This window comes from Notolepis coatsorum (genome assembly GCF_963971535.1).
Source record: "Notolepis coatsorum genome assembly, chromosome: 2".
Classification (NCBI taxonomy): Eukaryota; Metazoa; Chordata; class Actinopteri; order Aulopiformes; family Paralepididae; genus Notolepis; species Notolepis coatsorum.
Window position 1 is genome coordinate 10,678,393 of NC_140166.1, and position 25,777 is coordinate 10,704,169.

Consider the following 25,777-nt stretch of genomic DNA (forward strand, 5'->3'; position numbering starts at 1 on the left):
TTTTCACCTAAATTACAGCCGGATCGGAGCTTGCTGTGAAACGCAAGCAGCCGATCAGTGAATGTGGCTAGTTACACGGACACTGTTATTGGTAATCAATAATACTAAATAGGGATGCACCGATATGAAAATTGGCCACCGATACCGATTGTTCAACTAACACAATCGGCCGATACCGATACTTGTGGCTAAAAATAAGTATTTGTAATTTATTCTTAATTTTTTATTATTATTATTTTTTTAATGAAACTACAGTATATTTGTATGTGTATGTTTGTATTTGTAGGCCTCTTTACTTACTTAAAAAAAGGAAACATCAAGAAATATGTTTATGGTATTAATTCCACCATGCCATGTAGCACTATCCCTCTCCCAGTATCGTCTGGCGGCCTGCAGATGGATATTATTCTCTCAACCAGAGCTCTCAGCTAGAGCTGCCGCGGTATTGATGTTTTCCTTACCGCACAAATTTGCGAAATATTTCCTACCGCCGCGGTTATTACCGCACGCACAAAAAAAAAAAAAAAAAAAAAGTTTGAATGCATTTTTTTTAGTAGTCTACTCTTTATAGCATATAGCCTGCCTCTAGTCTAAATGTCTATCTTTAGAGGATGACTTTGCAGCATGAATATTGTTTGGGATTCGGCAAGCACGCATTAGTTATTGAAAGTGAAACACGGATTCGAAGTTTCCCCTCTGGTCGTGCGCCGTTCACTCTGTGTCGCGGGCAGGGGTGGTTACCCCCCCGACCCTTTCTTATTATTATTATTATAAAGTTACTTACTTTATAATAAAGGCATTCGTTTTGTGGCATTAACGTTATATAGTTACACGTTCAATAACATCAGCGTATTTACCGGACCATAGCAAGGGCAAGCAATACTCAATTCATATCTCAGTTCCTTTCTTTGCTCAGAGCGTGCTGAGTTGTCCCATTCTGTTAATAAAGTTTTCAATCAGACAAGTGTATAGAACGAAGGGCTTTTATTATAACATTCGTTGCAGACAGTAAAATCATTATGTCTCGTTTAGTACTCCTGAGGAGCGATGGTAGTCCACTCCGGCGGGGAGCTAAAGCTAACGTTATTAGCCGTGTTGTGATGAGCTCTGATCAATTGGTGACATTCAGGACGTAAAAACGTGTGACGCGTCTCTCTTCTGACCAATCAGTGGTCTGCAATGTTTCACGTGACTTTTCTGGTACCCAATAGGGTCGCTTGGAACCTCGATAGAGGAGTAGGGTATATCTGCAGAGCCGCAAGCCCAACGAGAGGAGGGTACTTTATTATTATTATTATAAAAAAACAGCTGTGATGCGGTATTCAGCCTACTCTTGCGGTGGGCGTGATGTAACCGCGATACCGCGGTAATGCGGTAATCGCGGCAGCTCTACTCTCAGCCAATGCAATAGAACCATTTTGATTGACAGTCGATTCGGCCAATTACGCCACACCGCTAGCAGCCACCTCCTGCTGTTCTTACCACCAATCGGCAAGCGTTTATTCATTTTCTACTTTCGGTCATGCCGCCATTGATCTGCTTGCGACTCGAGAGCACAACAAACTTAACGTAGCTAATACGTTAGCTGCCCGGCCCGCCGACCAGCGCTCCACAGCATGACCAAATGAGACATAATGATTTTACTGCAACAAATGTTATAATAAAACAAAGCCTTTCTATACATTTGTCTGGTTGAAAACTTTATTAACAGATTGCAGAATGGGTAGTTGGGTACGGAATGAGCAACGGAATGGAACTGAGCTATGAACGGAGTAATGCCTTGCTTACTTGCTGTGTTCGGGTAAATAATATGCTGATGTTATATTGAACGTGTAACACTAACTATATAACGTTATTAACTAACTAGCTACCGTCCCGGGAGCTCACGTTGATGCCTGGATGGTGCTAACTAACTAGCTACCGTCCCGGGAGCTCACGTTGATGCCTGGATGGTGCTAGCTAAATAGCTACCGTCCCGGGAGCTCACGTTGATGCCTGGATGGTGCTAGCTAACTAGCTACCGTCCCGGGAGCTCACGTTGATGCCTGGATGGTGCTAGCTAACTAGCTACCGTCCCGGGAGCTCACGTTGATGCCTGGATGGTGCTAACTAACTAGCTACCGTCCCGGGAGCTCACGTTGATGCCTGGATGGTGCTAGCTAAATAGCTACCGTCCCGGGAGCTCACGTTGATGCCTGGATGGTGCTAGCTAACTAGCTACCGTCCCGGGAGCTCACGTTGATGCCTGGATGGTGCTAGCTAACTAGCTACCGTCCCGGGAGCTCACGTTGATGCCTGGATGGTGCTAGCTAACTAGCTACCGTCCCGGGAGCTCACGTTGATGCCTGGATGGTGCTAGCTAACTAGCTACCGTCCCGGGAGCTCACGTTGATGCCTGGATGGTGCTAGCTAACTAGCTACCGTCCCGGGAGCTCACGTTGATGCCTGGATGGTGCTAGCTAACTAGCTACCGTCCCGGGAGCTCACGTTGATGCCTGGATGGTGCTAACTAACTAGCTACCGTCCCGGGAGCTCACGTTGATGCCTGGATGGTGCTAGCTAACTAGCTACCGTCCCGGGAGCTCACGTTGATGCCTGGATGGTGCTAGCTAACTAGCTACCGTCCTGGGAGCTCACGTTGATGCCTGGATGGTGCTAGCTAACTAGCTACCGTCCCGGGAGCTCACGTTGATACCTACTAACTGGCTACCGTTCTGTGATTTGTTTACTTCGAGGTTGAAGAAAGTGCACTTTTAGGTTGAAAGAACGGGGGCCGGGGGCGGCGTTGTGCAGGTCGCGACGCGTTTTGCCTTTTGACGCGACACAAATTGATGGATATTTATCGGCTACTGCCATCGGCACATTCGAGCTTATCGGCCGATAGGCCGATTGCAGTCAACAAGGCACTTATCGGCCGATACCGATACCCGACCGATACATCCCTAATACTAAACGACGTCCCCCGCCACCCCCCTTTCATGCATACATGCTCTGGGACAGCCCGGATCATATGCAGTTTGAGTTATTTCTTTAGCATATATAAAACGGAAATGCCGTTGAATATAACGTTAGCAGTTATTAGCTCCATAACTAGCTTTCCAGAAAATATATGAGACAAAATCCGCGATAAATGCATCTTTTCTTTTCTTTAAGCCATTTTGAAGGGACGGTTTATGAACTCAATTGACAATGAGAATGGACAGATAGCAATAATATAAAGTATAGATATAGCTGTACAAAAAGACACCGTCTGTTGACAAACCCTGGTCCTCAACCACTATATTAGACGGGTCCCATCGGTCGCCAAAGTGTTAAGGAATCAAATAGTCTGCTCTATGGCTACATGCGTGGCGCTAACATTATTGTTTTGAAATGCGCAACAGTCAGAAAAACATGGCAGCGATAAGAGGAATCGATAGTCACGGAGGCATGCGATTCCAGGAATCGGACAATTAGGAACTGGCTCCCAACGGGAACCGGTTTTCGATTCACATCCCTAGTTGTGTTAATTACAGGTCAATAAAATGATCAGGCAGCAGTCCTGAAAGACGCCGTTCATCTACATCATTTTATGGTGCTGTAATTAACACAACACAAGGACTCAATGTCCCCGATGACATCACTGGTGGCCATATTCAAACTAATTTACTCTAAATAACTGTCACTGGGGTGACAGTGGCTCGGGAGGTAGAGCAGTCGTCTGGCAATCCGGAGGTTCCCGGTTCGATTCCCGCTCCTCCCGGGCAGCGTGTCGATGTGTCCTTGAGCAAGATACTAAACCCCTAATTGCTCCCGATGAGCAGGTTGGCACCTTCCATGGTTGCCTCTGCCGTCGGTGTGTGAATGGGTAAAATGTGAATAACAAATTAAGCGCTTTGGATAAAAGTGCTATATAAAAAAGCAGCCATTTACCATTCAAACTGAATGTGTGCACAACTGTTTATAGTTTTTATATGTGTGTGAGATTATAGTTTTTATATGTGTGTGAGATTATATGCTAAATAAATCAGCATTGTTTTTTGGTGAAATGCCCCTTTAATAATTACACTGAATTCCAGTCATAATCATCAGTACCTTGGTGAGGGGCATGTGAGCAGGAATGCTGGCTCCCTCCTTGGCTAGAAGCCTCTTCTCTTCCTCTGTGAGAACAATGTCCTTGAACATGAACTGAATGGATAGAGAATTAAAGTCAACCATTAGGGACACATACGGCATAGCGCTGCTAGATGGCGCCACACTCACAGCTATTGTGTACTTTTTTTCTTTTGTTTCAGTTTAAAAAGGTGCTATATAGATAACCTTCAGCCACTAGATCATTGGACTGGATCATTTATCCAATCGGGCACATTCAACGTGGGGGAATGGGAAGTAGGCAGGGGATACTTGCCTGTAACATGTAAACAACATTATTAATTTTGGACCGGCAAATAATTTTTTAACCGATATTCATTAATGAATACTTTTTTTGGGGGGGGGGAAGCAATACTTTTATTCCACACCTTTCTAAAAGCTCTGTGGACGTATTGTAAAAAAAATATATATATATACATAATACTGTTATCTATAGCAACTTAACAGAGCGGAATATAGGGGGGAAAACGCTCAGGGTCTAAACAAAGACTTATTAGGGTACTTTTCAGGTTAAGAATCTCAAGAAACATAGAAAGCACAAAAACAATCAAATGTGTTCCACCTGGAAGGCTTCTTTAATTGAAAGAAACAACCAATCACTGGCCTTGTATCTTGGAAGAAACATGCTTATTGGTCCGACACTGATGAGATTCTCGAATTCAATATAAAAATTACAGCGTTCTTGTGATACTCGATGGTACTGAATAGGTCAGTATAAATACTGAATAAAATGTATTGAACTTCCAATACCTTCCTCACTCTCAGCCTCAGTTCTCGAACCCTAACCTGGTCATGTGACCCCTGGATGTTTAAATAACTCACCTGTTCCGTTTGGCTCTCCTGTGCCGACTCCCCTGCAGTGGTCTCTTCTATGGATAGAGTACAGGGCAGCTCATTGGTCAGGTCCATCTCCATGTCCTCGCTGTCCAGGTCATCTGGAAGGAAACGGGAGGACAAGAGGAATAGAAAGTTCAAGTTACTTTAATGACACAACCCTAGGGGGCGACAGTGGCTCAAGAGGTAGAGCAGTCATCTGGCAATCCGGAGGTTCCCGGTTCGATTCCCGCTCCTCCCGGGCAGCATGTCGATGTGTCCTTGAGCAAGACACTTAACCCCTAATTGCTCCCGATGAGCAGGTTGACACCTTGCATGGTTGCCTCCGCCGTCGGTGTGTGAATGTGTGAGATCAATGGATTCTACTTTTTTTTAGTACAGCATGGTAGACAAGCTCAGTTCAGTTAACGTCATTGGCATGAGACAAACTCCATCGTCACAAATATCCTCATCAAAAGTAGCCGATATTGAGAGCTTGATCATTGAATATTTATCTTTTCTATACTTTCCATCTCTTCAAAATGTTCCACAGGCTTTAAAATATCAGTAGAATATTTACGAAATCTGTACTCTGCGTTTAACGATTCATTCAATCTTTATTTAATCCAGAAGGATCATTGAGAGAAAGCTCTCATTTACAATGGCATAGACAAATACAACACATAATAAATACAGCAGCTGTAAGGCCAGAGCCTAGTGAGCAGCCACAGCCCACAGCGCCTGGGGACCCACAGCTGCTGTAAGGCCAGAGCCTCGGTCAAGGCCAAATAGCAGGAGTCTGTTGGTGTGGGAGGAACCCACGCAAACACAGGGGGAACATGCACACTCCGCCCAGAAAGGCCCCCTGCTGGGGTTTGAACCTAGGACCTTCTCACTGTGAGGCAACAGTGCAAACCACTGCACCGCCCACAGTGAAACAAGGAAATTAATATTATTCTGGGGGGGTACTACATGTCACAATAAAGCTCACAATGTCCTCATGCCTGCAAATTCATCAAAAACGTGACTGAAAGCCTCTTGGAGGGGGAATTACAACTACCGGTAAATTAAAACATAAAATACATACTCAGTAATAGGCAGAGTAGTGTTTTCTGGAACTTCTGACATTTGTGTGTTTGTTTGTGGTATTTTGGTGAAGGTAACTACATCTACCAGCAGACAAGCTTCACATTAAAGACTTGAAGAAAGAAATCTAACGGATTATGAACAAATGTTTGTGACATTCCCTTTACTTTTAGCATTTCATTTTCTGTGACTTTTCCCATGTTTATAGGTTCCCATAATATAGGTTTCCGTAGCACTTTGCACAGTACTATAAAGAAATGCCCTAAAAATAAGTGACCAAAAATCATAGAATCACCGACATCCTTGCCTGGCTGTGACGACTGAGCCTCCCCCTTTTCTTTTATTTATTTATTTGTCCAGTTATTATTTCAATTATTATCGTTGTTTTCCTGTCACATCTGCATTTATGTTAAACTATTTTTATTTATGTGTATTCTGTACGGTTGCATAATGTATGTTTGTTGTCGCTCTCCTTGGGTGGGATGGGGTGGGGTTAGGGGATAGAAATGGGGAATAGAAAAATGGAAGATCTCTCTCAATTGCACTATGATACTTTTGTACCTGCACAACTCTTGCAATAAAGAAAGTTATAAAAACATTTAAATAATAAGTGACCAAACAGAAGAATTCTGTCCCCCAGCGTTACACACGTACCCAGATCAATAAAGACGTCCATGTCGGGCTTCTCCGCCCTGACGCTCTGCAGCACGTCCAGGTCGCTGCCTCCGCCCTGCAGCAGGGAGTAGCTGTGATCCGTCTGCACCGCCAGCGCCTCCGGGCTCTCCGCCTGGGCCTCCCCCGCGCCCGGGGCGGGGTCCGAGTACACCGGACTCGGCTGGGAGTAGTAGGGGCTGGGCGCTGGGTCGGTGTCGCTCCCCTGCGGGCTGGGGCAGGAGGGGAGGTTGCCGGTTCCGATCCCACCGCCGGTGCTGCTGTCGTCGGAGATGCCGCTGTCGCTGCCCGGGGGGGAGTGGGAGGGGCACGGGGCGGCCATGTTGTTGTCCTCGCCCTCCAAAAGGCTGCACAGGAAGTCGTCCGTCAACATCTGGGGGAGTGGAGACAACGTCGGGGTCAGGGATGTGTACAACTGGGAGATACTTACAGTCTGCTATTCTATAGTCGCTATGAACAAATAATCCATTATTTGTTTTCCGTTTGGGGGTTTTGTTGACGTGAAAAAAGGTTATTGATTTGGGGGCAGTGAGATGTCTGGCTAGCAAGCCAGCCAGCCTTTTTGTCAAACATATTGTCAGATCATATTCACTGTTTGTTTACCATAGGCAAAATTATTGACAGAAAGGCTCACTAGCATAAAGTTAGCTTTCTGGGTCATTATCAATGACACACAGGAGAAGTGTAAGAAAGCCAAACAAACACATTCATTTTGAACTGTGATTACGCTCTAGCCATGCAGTATATGGAAAAATAATCAACAGCCCTCCAGACAATCAGAATCAAGTATTCACCCAGGCCATGGTATAAAAGTAGTACAAGTCCATGCTCATTACCGTTGTTTATTGATTGAATATGGTAAACTAAGTAGGAAAGTCTGATCAGTGACACTGTGTGTATTTATGATTTATTTATTGATGATTTATTTATTTATGATCGCATAATATGGGAATAGCTTGTCTTTCTTTCCGGCAAAAGACTGTTTAACAGTCCAGTGGAAAGGTTTTGGATCTGGAAGTCTGAAAAGGACCAATCAATCAACTTCCAAGTCAATTATGAAGCTCAAGATCAAATAACAAATCCATTACTGAGACACATCTACCAGCGGGCATCCGGGGGCCGTACCTCCTGCTCAGAGAGCCAGTCTTCTATCAGACCTTTTCCGTCCGAGAAGAAGGAGTCAGCGGTTACACTCTCTCCGTCCTGGAACAAGAGTCCCAACAGGTCTGCTCCGTCCAGCTCCTCCATCACCGACATCTGAGGGACAGAGAGAGGGACACACAGTCAGTCAGCTAGCTCCAATGTCACAGAGATCTGGGAGACACACAGTCAGACAGAGATCTGGGAGACACACAGTCAGACAGAGATCTGGGAGACACACAGTCAGACAGAGATCTGGGAGACACACAGTCAGACAGAGATCTGGGAGACACACAGTCAGACAGAGATCTGGGAGACACACAGTCAGACAGAGATCTGGGAGACACACAGTCAGACAGAGATCTGGGAGACACACAGTCAGACAGAGATCTGGGAGACACACAGTCAGACAGAGATCTGGGAGACACACAGGCAGCTAGCTCCAACTTCTTGGTTGGGAATTAAATTGAAGAGAATGAGGATAACACAGATATAAATTTTTATCGACTACAACCCATGCTTTTCATTTAACTGGGAAATGGCCATCACAACATTGTTGCGTTTCTTACTAATATGAGGGCCGACGGTCCACTCTACTGGTTAAAGTTGCTTAGTCGTGAGTAGGGCCTAACAAAAATAATGGTTGGTTTCAGGTTGCCGACCGACCCTGCCGATTTAGGTGCGACCCAATATATTTTATGAGTTTAAAAAAAAAATTATATATTAAAAAAAAAAAAAAAATCATTTTTTTTTTTTTTTTTTTTTTTTTAGAATAAAGTTTCATAGAAATCTTAGTCAAACATTTAGTATTATGGATATTAAACATGCTGGCAGAGTACATGCATCCATGTTGTTGTGAACATTTTAACCCTTTCACTGCCACACGACAGCCGGTTAACCCTTTCACTGTGACAATACAGAAGGTTAGCCCTTTATCCGCGGAGCTAATGATGCTAATGATGGAGCATCGCCGTCGGTTGTGTGATAGTAAAGGGCTAACCTTCTGTCGTGTGGCAGTGAAAGGGTTAATTAAATAAAGAGATTCCCTATCCATAGTCGCCGTGGGAAAGAATATTAAAAAAAAAAAAAAAAAAAAAAAAAAAAATTCCCTACCAAACTCCCATGGCCAAACTGACAACCAACCTGAAACCAACTATTATTTTTGTTAGGCCTTAGTCGTGAGTAGTACATTCATTGATAAAGAAAAATAATGTTCACAGCCGCTCGGGTGTAAAACAAAGATATTGAAATGGTTTATTTCTCTTCCACAGCGAAGTCTTTCTTTACAGAAGTGATCGGCAAATGTCCGACTCACATCAAGGAACCCGGATCATCAACAAATCAATCTTAACTATATTCACAGGACATACTTGACTCCTATAAGACTGTGCCGAATGGGGCTCAAACAAGATTCCAAATGCACCCAATGTACAAATGGGGACGAAGGGACATTTATGCACATGTATTGGGACTGCCCACCAGTTAAGGCATTCTGGAAAGATGTGACCCAACAAATATCAAAACTCGTATCTTGGAATATACCTGTACACCCCTCGGTATTGCTGTTGAATGATGTTTTTGAGTTTGCAGTGAATCCACAGCTAAAGAGATTGGTTTTATCGGGTATCACAGTAGCCAAAAAGCTGATCGCATCACGCTGGTTTCAACCGGAAAAAATGTGCCGTAAAGTTTGGTTTCTTACATATCTCGATGTAATTTACCATGAAATATCTACAGCAAGAATTCTGGGTCTCAATGAATCCAAAATGTCAATGTGGTTAGAAGTGGTGGAGAGAATAAAAGCTAGCTTATAATGGTAGTGTCTGGTTAGGTGCGAGGGATAGTGGAGGTACTTCCCAAGGTGGGGTCCGGGAGGGGGGGGTTCGAGCTGAGCATATGTGTGTAGGTTTTTTTTTTTAGATAACAGGTATTATGGGTATATCTTATATAAGACAACTAACTAAAAGGTGATCTCATTGGATGTGCCCTGACAATTAATGCTTGTATATCTTATCGTGTGTTGTCATGTTTGTTTATATGTTTGTTTAAAAAATAATAAAAAAATAAAAAAACAAAAAGAAGTGATCCTAAATTTTCCGAACCTACGAAATATTCACGTCACTACTACAAGGTAAGAAAACTGTATTTTCCCAGTCTCCAAAATCACCGCCGACTCGACACATGACAAAATTCCTCCACACCTGAAAGCCGTAAAACTCAACTTGCCGGCTCTTTCCACAGCAAAACGAGGCAAGGCACCCTGGTCTAGAAATGCATGCTTCAATCTATGTCGTTTAGTCTATCTGTTCAGTACTGCTCAGCACTGTTTCAAGATGCACAATGAGCTCTTCTTCTTCTTCTTTATATTTTCCGGCAGTGTAAACGCAACATGGCGTATTACTGCCCTCCTCAGTTCTTATACTATGCCCACAATTCTGCCTCTGATCCTCTTCTTCTTCTCCTTCTCGTGAATTTCCGGCAGTCTAGACACCTTTCTGCGTATTGCTGCCTAACTACAATCTAGTTTACTCTTCTTCTTCTTCTCATCTTCAAAACACATTACTATCGCCCGTCTCCTTCTTCTCTGCTCCGCTTGTCATACAATCACAATCCAAACATCATCTCATCTCTCGAAGTGCCCCCCCAAGGGGGGGAACCCCAATTCTTCTCTCAAACAATGAGATCATGAGAGAATTGTTGAATATATATCCACAATGAGCTCTTCTTCTTCTTCTTATTTGAATTTCCGGCAGAGTAGACGCATCGTGGCGTATTACTGCCCTCCGCAATTCTTTTTATGGGCTCTTCTTCTTCTCCTTCTTCTCCTTCGTTTTCTTCTTCTACTGGACCCCGTCATCAACTACATTGTCCATATATATACACAAATGTTCTAGAATGTTTGATTATGACATCATACTGTGACGTCACAAATGTTCTAGAATGTTTGATTATGACATTATACTGTGACATCACAAATGTTCTAGAATGTTCTATTATGACATCATACTGTGACAACACAAATGTTCTAGAATGTACTATTATGACAAATAAGACTGTTCAATGACTTTATCTAAATCCAATCAATATTCCTAATGCGGTTTCAATGTAAGGTTATAAAAATAAACAAACATTCATATAATACAATAAATATACAGCTATGCCCCATTGTATTCTGAAATGTAGACTTTAACAGTGTAGGCAACTAAGCCAATAGAAATAAGGTATAACTCATGAGTGCTTTGGCTCCTATAGTTAGTCTATATTAATCAACACGCCCACTCACTCGCCGTGTGAATACTGCAAACAATGATCTGCTTGCGTTCGGACATGGGGGCAGGTTGTAATTACACGGATTTGGGACTAGAGAGCTGGAAGGGTAAACTATAATTTGCATGTTTGTGTTCGGACTTCGGACATATAGCCCCTTTGATTAATCTGCGGCTTAGACCAGGGCCCTCATGCATCAACGTGTTCTACGCACAGATCTGTGCTTACCCTGTGCGTACGATCATTTCTAAGCAAAGAGTGGGATTCATCAATTTCAACTTGAACTTGACTTCGTGCGTACATCTACGCACAGTTCAGACCTGGCGTACCTAGCGCCCAGTGGTAGAATATATTATTACAACAAGGAAATGAGCTTCTGTGCATAATAACACTGGCACGTTCTGTACGAACCGTAGTTCATTATAGTTCATTGTAAAATAGCAACAGTAGTGTAATTATGGTCAAAACCCTATAAATAGCATTTGGAATAATAGATCTTTCTCTCAGAATGAATGCAGCATGGTTTATATAGCGTTATCGGAATATACGGGGTGTAGGCTACTGACTGACTGCGCTCCGCGTAGCTTGATTGATTGATTGATTGAAAAGTTTATTAACAGATTGCAGAATGGGTACAGTACAGTACAGCTCAGTACATACAATTGTTAATTGGGGATGCAGACCAACTTTCGTCTTGTTTACATCAGGGTCCCCCATTTTCAATTCATCATAAATCATAAAGCTCAACTCGTTATTATTCTGCGCAGACCGCAGAAACACGGGAACGTTTTGATTATATTTAAAAGGCTTTACGTTAAACGAAACAAGTGGAACTTCGAAGCTGTAAGCAGAATACAAATCATATGAATATAGTGTTCTTCCCCCTTTTTACTGTATAAGAAAGAATAGAAAACGCATTGCAATGACACTATAGTGGACAGACTATGTATATGATGGGATTCAAGTTCATGTATTGAAAGGCAGGCTATCTATCATACATGCAGTGAGATTCATTGTTCTTGTATATGCTCTCGTATTATATTGTTTATATAGGCTACCGAATACTGACATCAAAATAGATTGTAGTATGCCTCTAGAAATCATATGCAGCAGGTAGAAAATTGACGGGAGATCCATCGCGATTTGGAATAAAATTGAGGAGAACTTTAATCCCTGGGGTATTAATCAAACAACACGGGAAAAGGCAGTCATATTCCAGCGCGGTCTTTATTAGCCGACAACAAAATAGATGCATCTAAAAATCATATAGCCAATCGAACACAACTAATAAAGGCATTCATATTACAGCACGGTTATAATGACACACAACCAACGCCAAACAGTGGTCAACGAACGGTCTTTATTAGTATTTTGAGCTGTCCAGGCAGAATTGCAGCAATGGTCTTAGGGAGCCGTTGATATCTGACATCACCGTTTACGAGTCCGCCTTTTATTTATCCCACAATACGCGATAGTGTCTTCTTGGTTCGACAGCAGTGAATTCTCCGTGGAGTTTCTCAGGGTTCCGCTCGGGTCCGTCCATTATTTCACATCCCATGGGGGGTGTTTCCTCATTTTCATGACCATATATGGATAATCATGCACGAGCATTGACGGTAGAACAAAGTGGTATTCATCAACACAGAGGACCATAGAGCCTGCGTACGCACGTGTGATGAATGCCGACTTCCCTGTGCGTACGCTAGTTCTACATTCCGTGCTTACGTGTGGAAGTAGGTCAAGTTCTACGTCCACGTTGATGAATGAGGGCCCAGGAGTCCTGTGCAGGGTACAAAATAGTTACACGCCCAGCGCCATTGGCTTGTAGATTTATTATTTGGCGATTAGAATTTAAGGTCTGCCCGCCACCTGGCGGCTAACAAAATACACTGCATCTACCGCGGCCGGCAGGTAATGGGTCGTCTGTGCTCGGTGTCAATATGATGCGGCGGTGGTGAGTTGAAACTGTGTGTGTGTGTGTGTGTGTGTGTGTGTGTGTCACGTGTCCGTTCTAATGTTTACAAACAATGAACCTTTAAATGTAAATGAGATGCGCTCTGCTCACGAGGTCAAGTTTGTAACATGAGACGCACATGAGGTACATCACCCGTTCTTTAGCCTACAAGAAAACCCTGCAATCGCGTTTTTGATTGTGCTCTGATATTTTACTATTTCGCATTTGATTTGACCAAATATGTGGAGGCATATTCCCTGCAACATGTTCAAAGACAACTTCACATTTATTGGCAATTCGTTTCCTTATATCGCTTCCTCCAGGGTTCCAACTTGTGTTGACAAAATGCAACCCTGCTCAGCTACGGGGAATCAGCGCTCTCTCTCTAGACTAGAAAGGTGCACTCAGTAGAGCACAGATGTCCGCCAGGGCGACAGCCACACATAATAATAATAATAGATTGGATTTGTAATGCACTTTTTGTTCACTGGGATCCCAAAGTGCTACACTACATGGTTAAAACAGTTAAAAAAATTTAAATAAAAGTTATTAGTAAAACAAATAAAATACAGAATAAAAATAAGATAAAAATAGAACATAGTTAATTAAAAACATAGTATAAACAGACTATTTAAAAACAAAAGCGCAATAAAATTTAAATAAAAAGCTAACAGTCAAAGGCCTTTTTGAACAGGTAGGTTTTCAGGCCTGCCTTCTATTAGAGCCATATGAAATCCGCGTTCACGGAATCGCGGACGGAATCGCGGAATTAACCAATAAAAATGGAATAAACTGCAAAACGTGGAATATTGCAGAATTTGGCCTAATCTGGACTGAAATTTCGTTTTTGGGTGGAACGTTTGGTGCACACGCGACCGGGGAGGCGGGGACTCTACAGCGTGTTACACACAACACAGCCGCGGTGCTCAAGCGTCTGGCTGCTTCAGCGTTAACATCGTCAAGAAGCTAAACAATTCCACAATAAGCCCTCAATTCAGAGCAGAACAGTATCCTAATGACTTTTATGCCTCCGGTGATAAGGTGTTTTGCTAATTCTGTCAACGTTCCGTGGACTGGAACCGCAAAAACACTTGCGACACTATTGTGATTAAATAGCTATAACGTTAGGACGTTTAGCTTCTAGCTAAATCTAGTGCACCCATCCATTTGTTTAATGCAAACGATTGTCATTATACACTGCCCTTTATAAACTAAATACACTTAAATAGCTATGTAACGTTATAAGACTATCTATGGAAATGATAGCTTCTAGAAGTTCTAGCTAAATCTGGTGCACCCATCCATTTGTTTAATGCAAACGGTCATTATACACTGCCCTTTATAATCTAAATAAACTTAAATAGCTATGAAACGTTACAGTACATAGGACTATAGATGGAAATGATAGCTTCTAGAAGTTCTAGCTAAATCTAGTGCACCCATCCATTTGTTTAATGCAAACGATTGCCATTATACACTGTCCTTTATAAACGAAATAAACTAAACTAAAGGTGCCTAAATTATGCATTACTATATTTCATCACAATATAATAGATATAGCTAGGTTACTGACATTGTCATTGTGATAATGTCAGTAGTAGCTAGCTGTATCTATTGTTTACACTTGAAATATGTATTTTTATTTTGTCACAATATTAATTGAAAAATATTGTGTAAAATTGAAATGTATTTCTGAGTTGCAGCACTTAAAAACATTAAATGGACTGTTATATCTTATTCAATTGTGGACATTTATTCATTCCCACTTATTAGACACTATTTCTGATGGTAAAATGAGCATAAAAGGCAAAATACAGAATTCTGAAATATTAAAACGGAAAAAATGGAATTTGGGAAAAAATAAAATGGAATTTGGAAAATAATAAAACGGATTTCATATGGCTCTACCTTCTATCTATCTATCTATCTATCTATCTACCTATCTACCTCTCTCTCTCTCTGTTCAATGATTTAAAGTGGCCAAACGTTACAATATAAATACTCATTGGATTTTTGGCTGGTAAAAAATCTGCCCGGCTGGTAGTTTTTAAAATCTACCAGCCAAATGGCTGGTAAGTTAAAAAGTTAAGTTTGTTCCCTGGTCCTGTGCATGAGAGACACACAGTGAGCACTGCAGCTAGCATGTAGCTAGGCTGTATGTAGCATCAGTTAGCCAGTGTTTGAGAGACACACAGTGAGCACTGCAGCTAGCATGGAGCTAGGCTGTATGTAGCATCAGTTAGCCAGTGTTTGAGAGACACACAGTGAGCACTGCAGCAAGCATGTAGGTAGGCTGTAGCATCAGTTAGCCAGTGTTTGCGACCACAATATCTGACAGGCCCACCATAAACCATGGAGATTCCTCAAACTAGGTAGTATCTTTTCAAAAGTCCATAACACAGTGGTATACAGTCAGATCTAGCCATACAAAGGACTAGACTCAGACAGGACAGTGGTATACCATAGCCTACACCAGTTAGGCCCATTCGTCATAGAATAATACTTTCTCAAATACAATGTATTTCAATGACATTGCTGTAGGCTAAATATTTCATAGCAGTTTGAGTATCCTAAATGTTAAAGCATCCCATCATGTCTTAATATTCATTAGGTCTAAATATGGACCTATACTGAGTGAGTAGTAGTATTTTACTGAACAACGCAGACAAAAACAGTGTGATTGCATTGCAGGTAGGGCTGGGCGATATGGCCTAAATATGATATCACGATATTTTCTGACCTCACAATGTTTTTCTTTTTTCCCCCAAACAATTCATTATGAGGCTTACCAAGACAGTATTTGAGTTTGCAAGCTAACATTAAAGACAAAATAAAATACCCATGCATTTAGCATTTTTATATTATATATTAGATTTAGATTATTGGATTATTAGATTATATATTGCATATATTTAGCAATGAGATATTATATGATTTAGATATGAAATATGATTAATTGAAAATGGGGGACCCTTTCTCTGGTCTGCATCCCCTTAACAATTGTATGTATTGAGCTGTACTGTACCCATTCTGCAATGTTAATAAAGTTTTAAATCAATCAATCAATAGCATTTTAGCATTTTAATGAAACGACTGTATTTAGGGATGCCCCGATCACGTTTTTTGCCACCGATACCGATCGTCGTGAGCCATATCGGCCGATACCGATCCGATCGTTTTTGATTAAAAGAAATTTAAAAAAAGTATATAAAATATATATATTATATAATTAGACTTGTACTTGTATTATCTGCGAGACATCGCCACCACGCAACAAGCTCCACTGTCTGTGTGTACTCTAGTAGCCTCGAGCTACGGCCAGGATTCTCCGGTGCTGCACCTGGACCCTATTGGTATAACGTTACTTAACTGTGCTCAGCAAGCCCTCAGCTCGAATACGCATCGAATCAGTGTTATAAGACATTGATATCAGGAGCCATCTGTAGCTACTGCTAGCCGGATATATAACGTTAATACAGCGCCTCGGTGAATTATTTAGTTCAATGGGATGGGACATTTAGTTTTGAACAGTGAACTAACTTGCGCTAACGTGAGCTAACAGCTAACAGCTAACAGGTATCATACACATCTCTACTATACTTGCTGGAGCGTTTGTTGATATCAGGAGCTATCGGTAGCTGGCCGGCTAGATACCGTTCGGTTAGACAATGCCTCATCATGTATTAAACTAAAAGTGAATAGTTGACTGGGTCATTTTGTAACAGTAGCTAAGCTAACGTTAGCTCAGGGAGACGCCGTCCTCCCGTGTCCCGTCCCACTAGACTAGAGTAGACCCGTGTTTACATGCGTGCGGGAGGAGCTGGAGGGATGAGCAGACGCCGCACAGCTCCCGGTGTCTGAGACAGAACTCAGCGACAGCGAGTGAGATCGGGTTTGACGATCGGCGAAAATAAAGCATTATCACCGATCGCATATTTATACTGATTATCGGCCGATAACGATCGGTGGCCGATCGATCGGGGCATCCCTAACTGTATATTTGTATGTCTCTAAATGTTTTGATGAATTGCAAATGGAGGACCCTTATGTAAAAAAGCCGAAAGTCTTTTTCTGGTCTCCATCCTCCAGTCCACTGTTGTTGTATTGAGCTGTACTGTATTGTACCCATTCTGCAATCGTTAATAACGTTTTCATTCATTCAATCATTCAGCCGGCAACAGAATAATTTTGATTGAGTCGAGTCTGCCAATTACGTCACACCGCTTGCACCCGCCCTACTGTTCTTAGCACCAATCGGCAAGCGCTATGCGTTTTTTACTTTCCTGAAAGTCCTCCATTGATTTTGACAAGAGCTCAGCTCAACGACAACAACAACAGCTCCCCGCGGCCGACGAGTGATTACCAGCGCACCGCAGCATGACTAAACGAGGCATAATGATTTTACTGCAACGAATGTTATAATAAAAGCCTTTCCATACATCTGTCTGATTGAAAACTTTATTAACAGACCGCAGAATGGGCACGCACAACTCAGCACGGGCTGAGATATGAACAGTAATGCTTGCTATCTATTAGGCTTTGGCGGTATAATTTTTTTCACACCGTCATACATTGATGACATAATACCCCGGTATACGGTATATCAGTGGCGGCTCGCCACTAGGGGCGCAAGGGCGCCGACCCACCTGCTGGCCAGCTGCTGTTAAATCAGAGAAGAAGACAATAAAACTTTTTCGTTTTTGTGTTTTATAGCCCTATAAATAATATAAACATGTTTAAAATGAATAATATTTACTCATTTTAAGTATGTTTGTATTTCCAATGCACAATATAACGTTATTATCTAAATAAAAAAAACATCGTTTTCATGAGCAGGAAGTGACGTTTTTTTTTATTTTTTCGTATTTCTCGCCCGGGCTAGAAGCGATAGCGCTCTGAGTGCGCGTCACAGTTTGATCGCTGTCTCCGTCACAGCCAATCAGTGCATACGGCGTTGTGCGTTGAAATATGACTATTATGTTGGAATCCGAGCGCGATTTGAAGCGGTCTAGGCAGCAGCGTGAACTTCCGTGAAGAATTTCCATAGCCGCATTTCGCGGAGACGCTCTCTGATTGGCCGACGCCAGTATTTTTTTCCATGGCAGAATTTCACAGAGACGATCTCTGATTGGCCGAATCCAATTTCTAATGTTCCAATTCTAGCTTCTAGCTTGGTTCCTAGGTTGGGCTAGGTTGTTTGTCTTAGCGTGCCGTGACTGCAAGTTCTTTAGACTGTTAAGCTTAGGCACTCTTTCAAAGTTGGTTAAGGTTAGAGTTTGTCTTAGAGCATGGCGATAGAACGCCAGGTAGTTTGCAGTCTGTTCGAGCGGAAATGGACAAAGGAATGTACTTGTTGAGTGTTGTGCTAACGAGCTCAGCTAACACTTGGCTAACAAGCTATATGGCGGATTATACACGTTTATCAAGCTCTCCTGCCCTGGACGTTTCAACTAAACAGTGAGTCTCTCTCTCTCTCTCTCTCTCTCTCTCTGCTTAACGTTAACGTTTGTAAATAGTTTTTTTTAGGAGCAGTACTACTGCTGGCCATTCATGAAGCGAGACATTGCTGATTGTTTATTTATTTTATAACACAAGACTATGACTACCAACTGCCTAGCCAGCCGTGTATCAATCTTGGATGCAATAATAACGTTACTTACCACACTGACTATGTCGATGGCTCATTGATTTAACTACTGCAGCTCTCTCGGATTGAAAATACGTGGATTATGGCTTGTTCAATATCGTCTATGTTTGAATGAATGAATGAATGAGAACTTTATTAACAGATTGCAGAATGGGTACAATACAGTACGGCTCAATACACACAATTGTTAAGGGGATGCAGACCAGAGAAAGACGTTTGTCTTGTTTACATCAGGGTCCCAGATTTTCGATTCATATCGATAGTTTAATAGCTAGCCTTGGCTCGTTTAACAATATGCAAAATATGTGTACAGCCCTGTACTCATACTGAAGTTATTCTTGGTATATAATAGGTCTGATTGTGTAACGAATCGATTCCACGTCGCGCTGTGTGTGAGAGAGAGAAGGAGAGAGGGAGAGATCTGCCTGTGTTTGGAGACGGGCGAGTTTTGTTTCTAACTTTTCTATTTATATTGTGTTTCAAGTTGTGAATTAGAGTCTAGACTATACTTTATTTGACTGGTTGTGTGTTGTTGTAGTAACAGCTGAGCGACTCGTTCATAAGAGCCGATTCATTGCCGTGAGCGTGAGTCGAATCGCTCACGTCTTGCCATGAGTCTTGCGTGGTACAGTACTGTACTGTACATGTTTGCAACATATTTGGTATAGCGCCCCTAGTGGCGAAGTACCCACCGGCCGCCACTGCAATATATGACGGTATGACTTTCATTTTCATCAGCGGGGGGGGGGGGGGGGGGGGGGGAGCGGAGCTATGTTAAGTTAACAATATACTCGTTATCACCATACATAACGCTTATATTGAAACACGTTGACATTAGGGCCGTTCTTTCAACCTAAAAATGCACTCTCTTCAACCTCGAGCCTAAATTCCATAGCGACCCGTGTTACCAAGTGTAAACAAACGCGCTGTAAACAAACCAGCGCGCACATTCGATACACGCAGATATGAAACGAGTCATACGGAGCGTATAACGGAGGCTGACATTAGAGCAATATGACTCACAAACTCACGACAGTAGTACACAACTACACAGACGCACAAAATGTATTCTGCATTAATAATAATCAAAACCCAGCTTAAGCCATTAAACCAATGTAGTGAATCACGAAGCCAATACGCACACACAGTCGAACTGGAACGCTTTACCAAACATACACTACCACCAGCATTCATATCTCATACGTTCATCTTCCAATCGCTTAACCATAACATAACTTACTTACCGGTAGCGAAACAACGTGTCCCTGAGTCCACATTCATGCACGAATCAATTTCAAAACGTTAGAAAAACACTCCCGTTTCCCGATTCCTCAATCATCCATTGTCTGGAACAGCGTTTCCGTTAGCCGGTAATTACCGGTATTTGACCGGCAAAATCTGTTGAAGTCCGACATATTTAATCTCTCCGGTCTTAATGTCCGGTGAAAATAATTCCCTGAGTCTAAGCACAATTTGATTATTTGAATTGTATTAAAATAGGCTAAAATTAAATAGCCTATGCGATGAACGAAACAATCATTACATTTGTTTCATCGTTGCTTCTAATAATGACAACGACGTTGTCAGCGAGAGCTTAGTGCTGGGTGTGCGAGTGCATGTGAAGCTGCAGAGCCGGAGCAGCAGCGGCACAGTGCAGTACTCCAATTCAGCCATTGGCAATTCAGCTGTTGGGTGGGGGGCGCTGCTGTGCGGTCCCCAGATAGAGCCAGAAAAGAGCCAGAAAACAGCTGAATCTGCTGCTCTGCATCGACATACTCTCGCAAATAAGTCGTTGGGAGGTGGAGAGAGAGAGAGTCGTCACGCAAACCCACGATAATGTTGCCGTCTCTCTCTGCCAAATTTCTCAGTTCTTCGCTTGATATAATTAATACAAATGTCCAATATAACGGAATTCGTTAGCTCATAAAAATGCGATTATAACAGACTGCTGTTTATTAATGTCGGGCGACTGCCCACAGACAGGGAGCGAAATTAACTTTTTGACTCACCGGCCAGTGGCGGGTAGATGGGAAGAGTCTACCCGCCAAGCATATTTCTTACCTGCCAAATTTTTTTTGATTAAAAAAATATATATATATATTTTATATAAAACATTTTTTTTTAATAAAATATATATTATATACTCATACTTGTAGTTGTATTATCTGCGAGACATCGCCACCACGCAATAAGTCAAAATGCTTGCTATCTGCAAACAGCTCCACTGTCTGTGTGTATACTTGAGTAGCCTCCAGCTCCAGCAAGGATTCTCCGGCCCTGCAGCTAGACCCTATATTCAGCTAGACCCTACATTCAGCATGCAAGGATTCTCCGGCGATGCAGCTGGACCTATTTATAACGTTACCGTTCTTTTGTCAAATCACATTCAACATGCCCTCAGCTAGAATACGCATTCAATCAATGTTATAAGACATTGATATCAGGAGCTATCTGTAGCTACTGCTAGCCCGGTAGATAACGTTAAGACAATTTAGTTTACTGGGACAGATGGATCAACGTGAGCTAGCTAAGCTAGCTAACGAGGGACCGGAGGTATTATGCACTCGAGTAGACTATTGCTGGAGCATTTGTTGATATCAGCAGCTATCAGTAGATACCAGCTAGACAATGCCTCGTCATGTATTAAACTAAAAGTGAATAGTTGACTGGGTCATTGTTTAAACAGTAACGTTAGCTCTTGGAGGTCCGATATAGACTAGAGCAGATGGAAGTAAACAAGCCAAATGATAGCTTCCGATTGGTCATTTGCTTTTTTTCTCATGAAACCAGTCACGTCACTCTACTGTGATTGGACCTAGTGCGATGTGGGACTTGTAGTTTTTTAACGATCTCCCGGCGGAGAAAAAAAAGACGAGCGGCTATAATCTGTACTCGCACAAGAGTATCGTTATGAAGTTATGAACTACACGCCACACGGCGGGCAGCCCTCTAAGTGTCATGCGCCAAAGGTAAAAACAGCCCGCCCCTGGCGGGCGGCGGGCTTTAGTTTTCGGTCCCTGCCCACAGACACCTATTTGATTTAAAGTCGGCAGCAGCACGGAGTCTCGGGACTTATTTTATTTGGAATATAATGACTTTATACGCAAAAGTAGCCTAGTTTTAAGTAAAAATATTATAAATCTACATGCCTTGATGATGTCATTCTTTTGTTTTGTTGTCATTCTTTTGCCTATCAATTGTTTTTAAGCTCAATAAACTCTAACCGGAATTTCTCTCATTTGACCGGTAGATTGAAATCTACCGGACACTGAGGCCGGCAACAATTTTTTCTAACGGAAACCCTGGTCTGGAAGTGGGCCCATGGTTAATAAACGGTCCATAACTGCATTCTATAGAAGAATAAGTATTTATTTATCGTGCAGATTAACACATGCAAGATGAAAGACCCAACGGAACATGCGCGTTGCGTCACCTGCTCAGCTGTGCTCTGCTCTGACTGAGAGAGGGAAAGACAGACTGCCCTGCCCTCTGCTGGCGCGTGCTGTGCACTACAGAGTCGGCGCACAGTCTGTGACGTCACGGTATTGAAAATCATACCGTCGGTATTTCGAAATACCCTGGTATACCGTAATACCGTCATACCGCCCAAGCCTACTATCTATGTCGTCATCGGACGTTGCTATGTTTGGGTAAATATATGGTGATGTTATTGAACGTGTAACTATATAACGTTAATGCCCAAAAACGAATGCCTTTGTTAATAATAAGTAGTAACTTTGATGCAGTAGTGTGCGTGTGGGGGCGGCGTTGTTCAAAAGTTTGAACGGGTGTGGACCAGATTGACGCGACACAATCCTCTTGGGCAAAACATCACGATATCCACGATACGTTAAAAAAGTGTATCGTTAATGAACTGTACCCGATATTTATATAATATCGTCATATCGCCCAGCCCTAATTGCAGGTGTATAAGGATCTGCCATGAGAGCCACTCACTCACTACCAGTGTGGTGTTTTGTGTGGGACTAGGGGTTCACTGCTGTGGGTCATTTAATTTGCAAGAGGACGGTGATAAGATATTCCTTTATGATCCCCTTGGGGAAATTCGGGAAATGTGTTCAGATGATCCAGTCAAATGTACACAAATGCGTCCTTTTAAACACTGAAATGCTCAGTCTTGCAGTAATGGAATAGATTATATTCATTAGATACAGCTTATTTTGTAATTATATATATATAAATAAAACTAAAATAAATTATTGATTCTGTTCTGCATTGCTTTCATACCTTATTGACTGTTCTGCATTGTTTTCACACCTTATTCATTCTGTTCTGCATTGTTTTCATACCATATTGATTCTGTTCTGCATTGTTTTCATACCTTATTCTTATTCATTCTGTTCTGCATTGTTTTCACTTGCCATCTATCTCTGCATTATCCTCTCACATGTGTGTTATTGACAGTTAACCTTATGGAAGCCTGAGCAATGCTTGAAACCTGCAGAGGGTGTTCCTAAGTATTGGGGCTATGGTGGTCACTGAAACTCTCAAAACCTGGAATTGATCTCAGACCATCGTGTTTGCTTGAAGAGTTTGACTGACGGCTTCCTCAACCCATCATAACTCATAAACAACCCTTACAGCCCACAACTAAATTGTATAAGTAGAGCTGGGGCATATGACCTGACATTAATATCATGGTATATTATCACATTTACCCCAGTAATGATACATTTAATTAAATTGCTTCTTTAAAAAATAAAAACACCAGCGTACAAATACCACATTCTCCATGGTGTTGTTGGCCCTCTGCCAACATGTTTGTCTGTCAACGTGTGATTGGTTGTTGTACACTCAGATAAATGAAGGGGCAAAGATCAAACAGCTTCTTATGCAATATAGAGGAATGCATTCTCTTAACATACTGTACCGATATAGGTTTATTGCCCAGCCCCTATATCAAAGGCTCAGACAATACATTTCAGAATGACAAGTCCTCGGTCTAATAAATGACAGATGTCAACAAATAATGATTACAGTCACCACACACTGCCGTGAAAGCACTGATTGTGCCTTTAACATCAGGCACAGCCTCAGAACAGGTGTGGAACCCTATTGGAACCCATTCAAAAGCACTGAGAAATCAGAGAGAGAGAGAGAGAGACAGTGTGTGTGTGTGTATGTGGGGGGGGGGGGGCTGCCTTTGGGGAAACCCGTCTGCTGGGTAACATTCCTAAGTAAGATTGAAGAGTCTGAAATCATCAAAGGGAGCAAGTGAGAGTGAGTTTAATAACGACCAGCGCTGACTGCTGCTTTCATGAGAGCCAGCTGACACACGTTAGGAAGAAACTTACTACAGTATGTAAACAGCTGGATGTCACATTAGTCAAGACTCATATCCAGCGTGATGTCATCCGTCTCTAGCCCCCCCCCCCCTCTCTCAATCAATATTGTATTGTTATTGCATTGCTATTTTTATGCTCATTGTGTCTAATTTACTGATGTGAAGCACTTTGGGCTGCAAATCGTGTATGAAAGGTGCTATACAAATAAAGATGATTATTATCATTAATAAGAGGATTGAGAAGTGTTCCAGCCAATATAATTATTTAACAGTCAGCGTAGGTTTGAATGAATGAATGAATGAAAACTTTATTTAACAGATTGCAGAATGGGTACAATACAGTACAGCTCAATAAATACACACAATTGTTAAGGGGATGCAGACCAGAGAAAGACTTTAGTCTTGTTTACATCAGGGTCCCCCATTTCAGAGAAAGTATTTATACTTTTGCATCAGGAAATATTTACTCTTAAGCGACTGAGTGTAATGACCACCAGGGCTAACAAGACTATAATATAAGATTATAATGTTATGTTGCATCATCGCCAGACCCACTTGTTATGATCTCATCTCGTATTAGGACCCGCCCACACGTCACACGTGATTTGACTGAAAGCAAAACACAACACTATCAAATGTCACAACAAATAATAATTTACACATACCAGGTGGGGCAATGGTGTTTTTATTTATTGTCTATAATGAAAATGTGAAAAGCACGGCCCACGTTGTCTTCTTGCACAGAGACCTCCACTGTCATTACTGAGGCACATGACCTGCTTTCATAACATAACGTCAAAACGCATGCAATTATATCACTACGAAATTGACTAAATATCTGCATTACTCTCACCTACCTACACCATAATTATGTTGTGTGACGAGCCAAGACATACGGCAGGGAAGCAAATCAACTAAAATGTCACAAGGCTTTTGTTGCTGGGGGAGGGCGTGGTCGTCAATGAAGGAAAACACACACAAAAGCAAAACAGAGACAAATGTCTACATGGTTATTCGTACCTGAGTATGTGTAACTGTCAGATGAGGTAGGATACCATGCGGGTGAGTAGATCTGGCAGGGTTTGTATGTCTCTGCTGTTGAGTCCTGTCACGCGGCCCTTCTTCTGTGAAACCCTCGAGGAAATCACCTTCCAACAAGACAAAAAGTGCGTCATCACGTAGAAATGCGTGGGCATGCGCGTAGCGTAGATCCGACGGATGTCCCGGGAAGTGTAGTCTTCTTCGGTTGTTAGTTTTCAGTTCTATGGTTTTCTAATTCTATGGTTAGCGCCGAATCAGATTATATCATATTATATTGAAATAATATAAACCGAATCAGAAGAACTAATTTAGTTCTTAGTCCCGTCCTCGTGGCGGGTCCGTGTACGTTTTGATAGTTCGTTTTTCGTTTCAAACGGAAATACGAAAAAACGAGGAAAAAAATACCGGAAATACGAGGTGTTTTCCTATTTCCGTTTGAAACCAAAATCGAAAAAACGGGGGGAACTGAAATACGGAGCTGTTTTTCGTATTTTGGTGTCAGAATCAAATGAAAAAAGGAGTAAATAATGGGGCGATTTTGGTCCGTGTACGTTTTGATAGTTCCGTTTTTCGTTTTTGATGTGAAGAATGGAGAACGGAACCACGTGACAAGTAATTTTTTCAATGTAAAAGCCATGCACGATCTAACGTAAACGAATATGTATAATGTTATGAATAAATACATAAATACATCCATACAGATCTATACCAGGGTAACGTT

At 42.0% G+C, this 25,777-nt stretch overlaps 1 protein-coding gene across 1 annotated transcript in view; it reads right to left on the reverse strand.

The window, feature by feature from the left end:
* The window catches only part of creb3l3l (cAMP responsive element binding protein 3-like 3 like), a 32,710-nt gene extending 7,552 nt beyond the window's left edge, over positions 1-25,158 (reverse strand). Inside the window, exons 1-5 of the mRNA XM_084307922.1 lie at positions 25,036-25,158; positions 7,828-7,959; positions 6,685-7,075; positions 4,954-5,066; positions 4,075-4,167 (exon numbers count right to left, since the gene is read on the reverse strand). Coding sequence (XP_084164048.1) covers positions 4,075-4,167; positions 4,954-5,066; positions 6,685-7,075; positions 7,828-7,959 — 729 coding nt within the window. The 5' untranslated portion in view covers positions 25,036-25,158. The remainder of the gene's footprint in view (positions 1-4,074; positions 4,168-4,953; positions 5,067-6,684; positions 7,076-7,827; positions 7,960-25,035) is intronic.
* Positions 25,159-25,777: the final 619 nt, after the last annotated feature.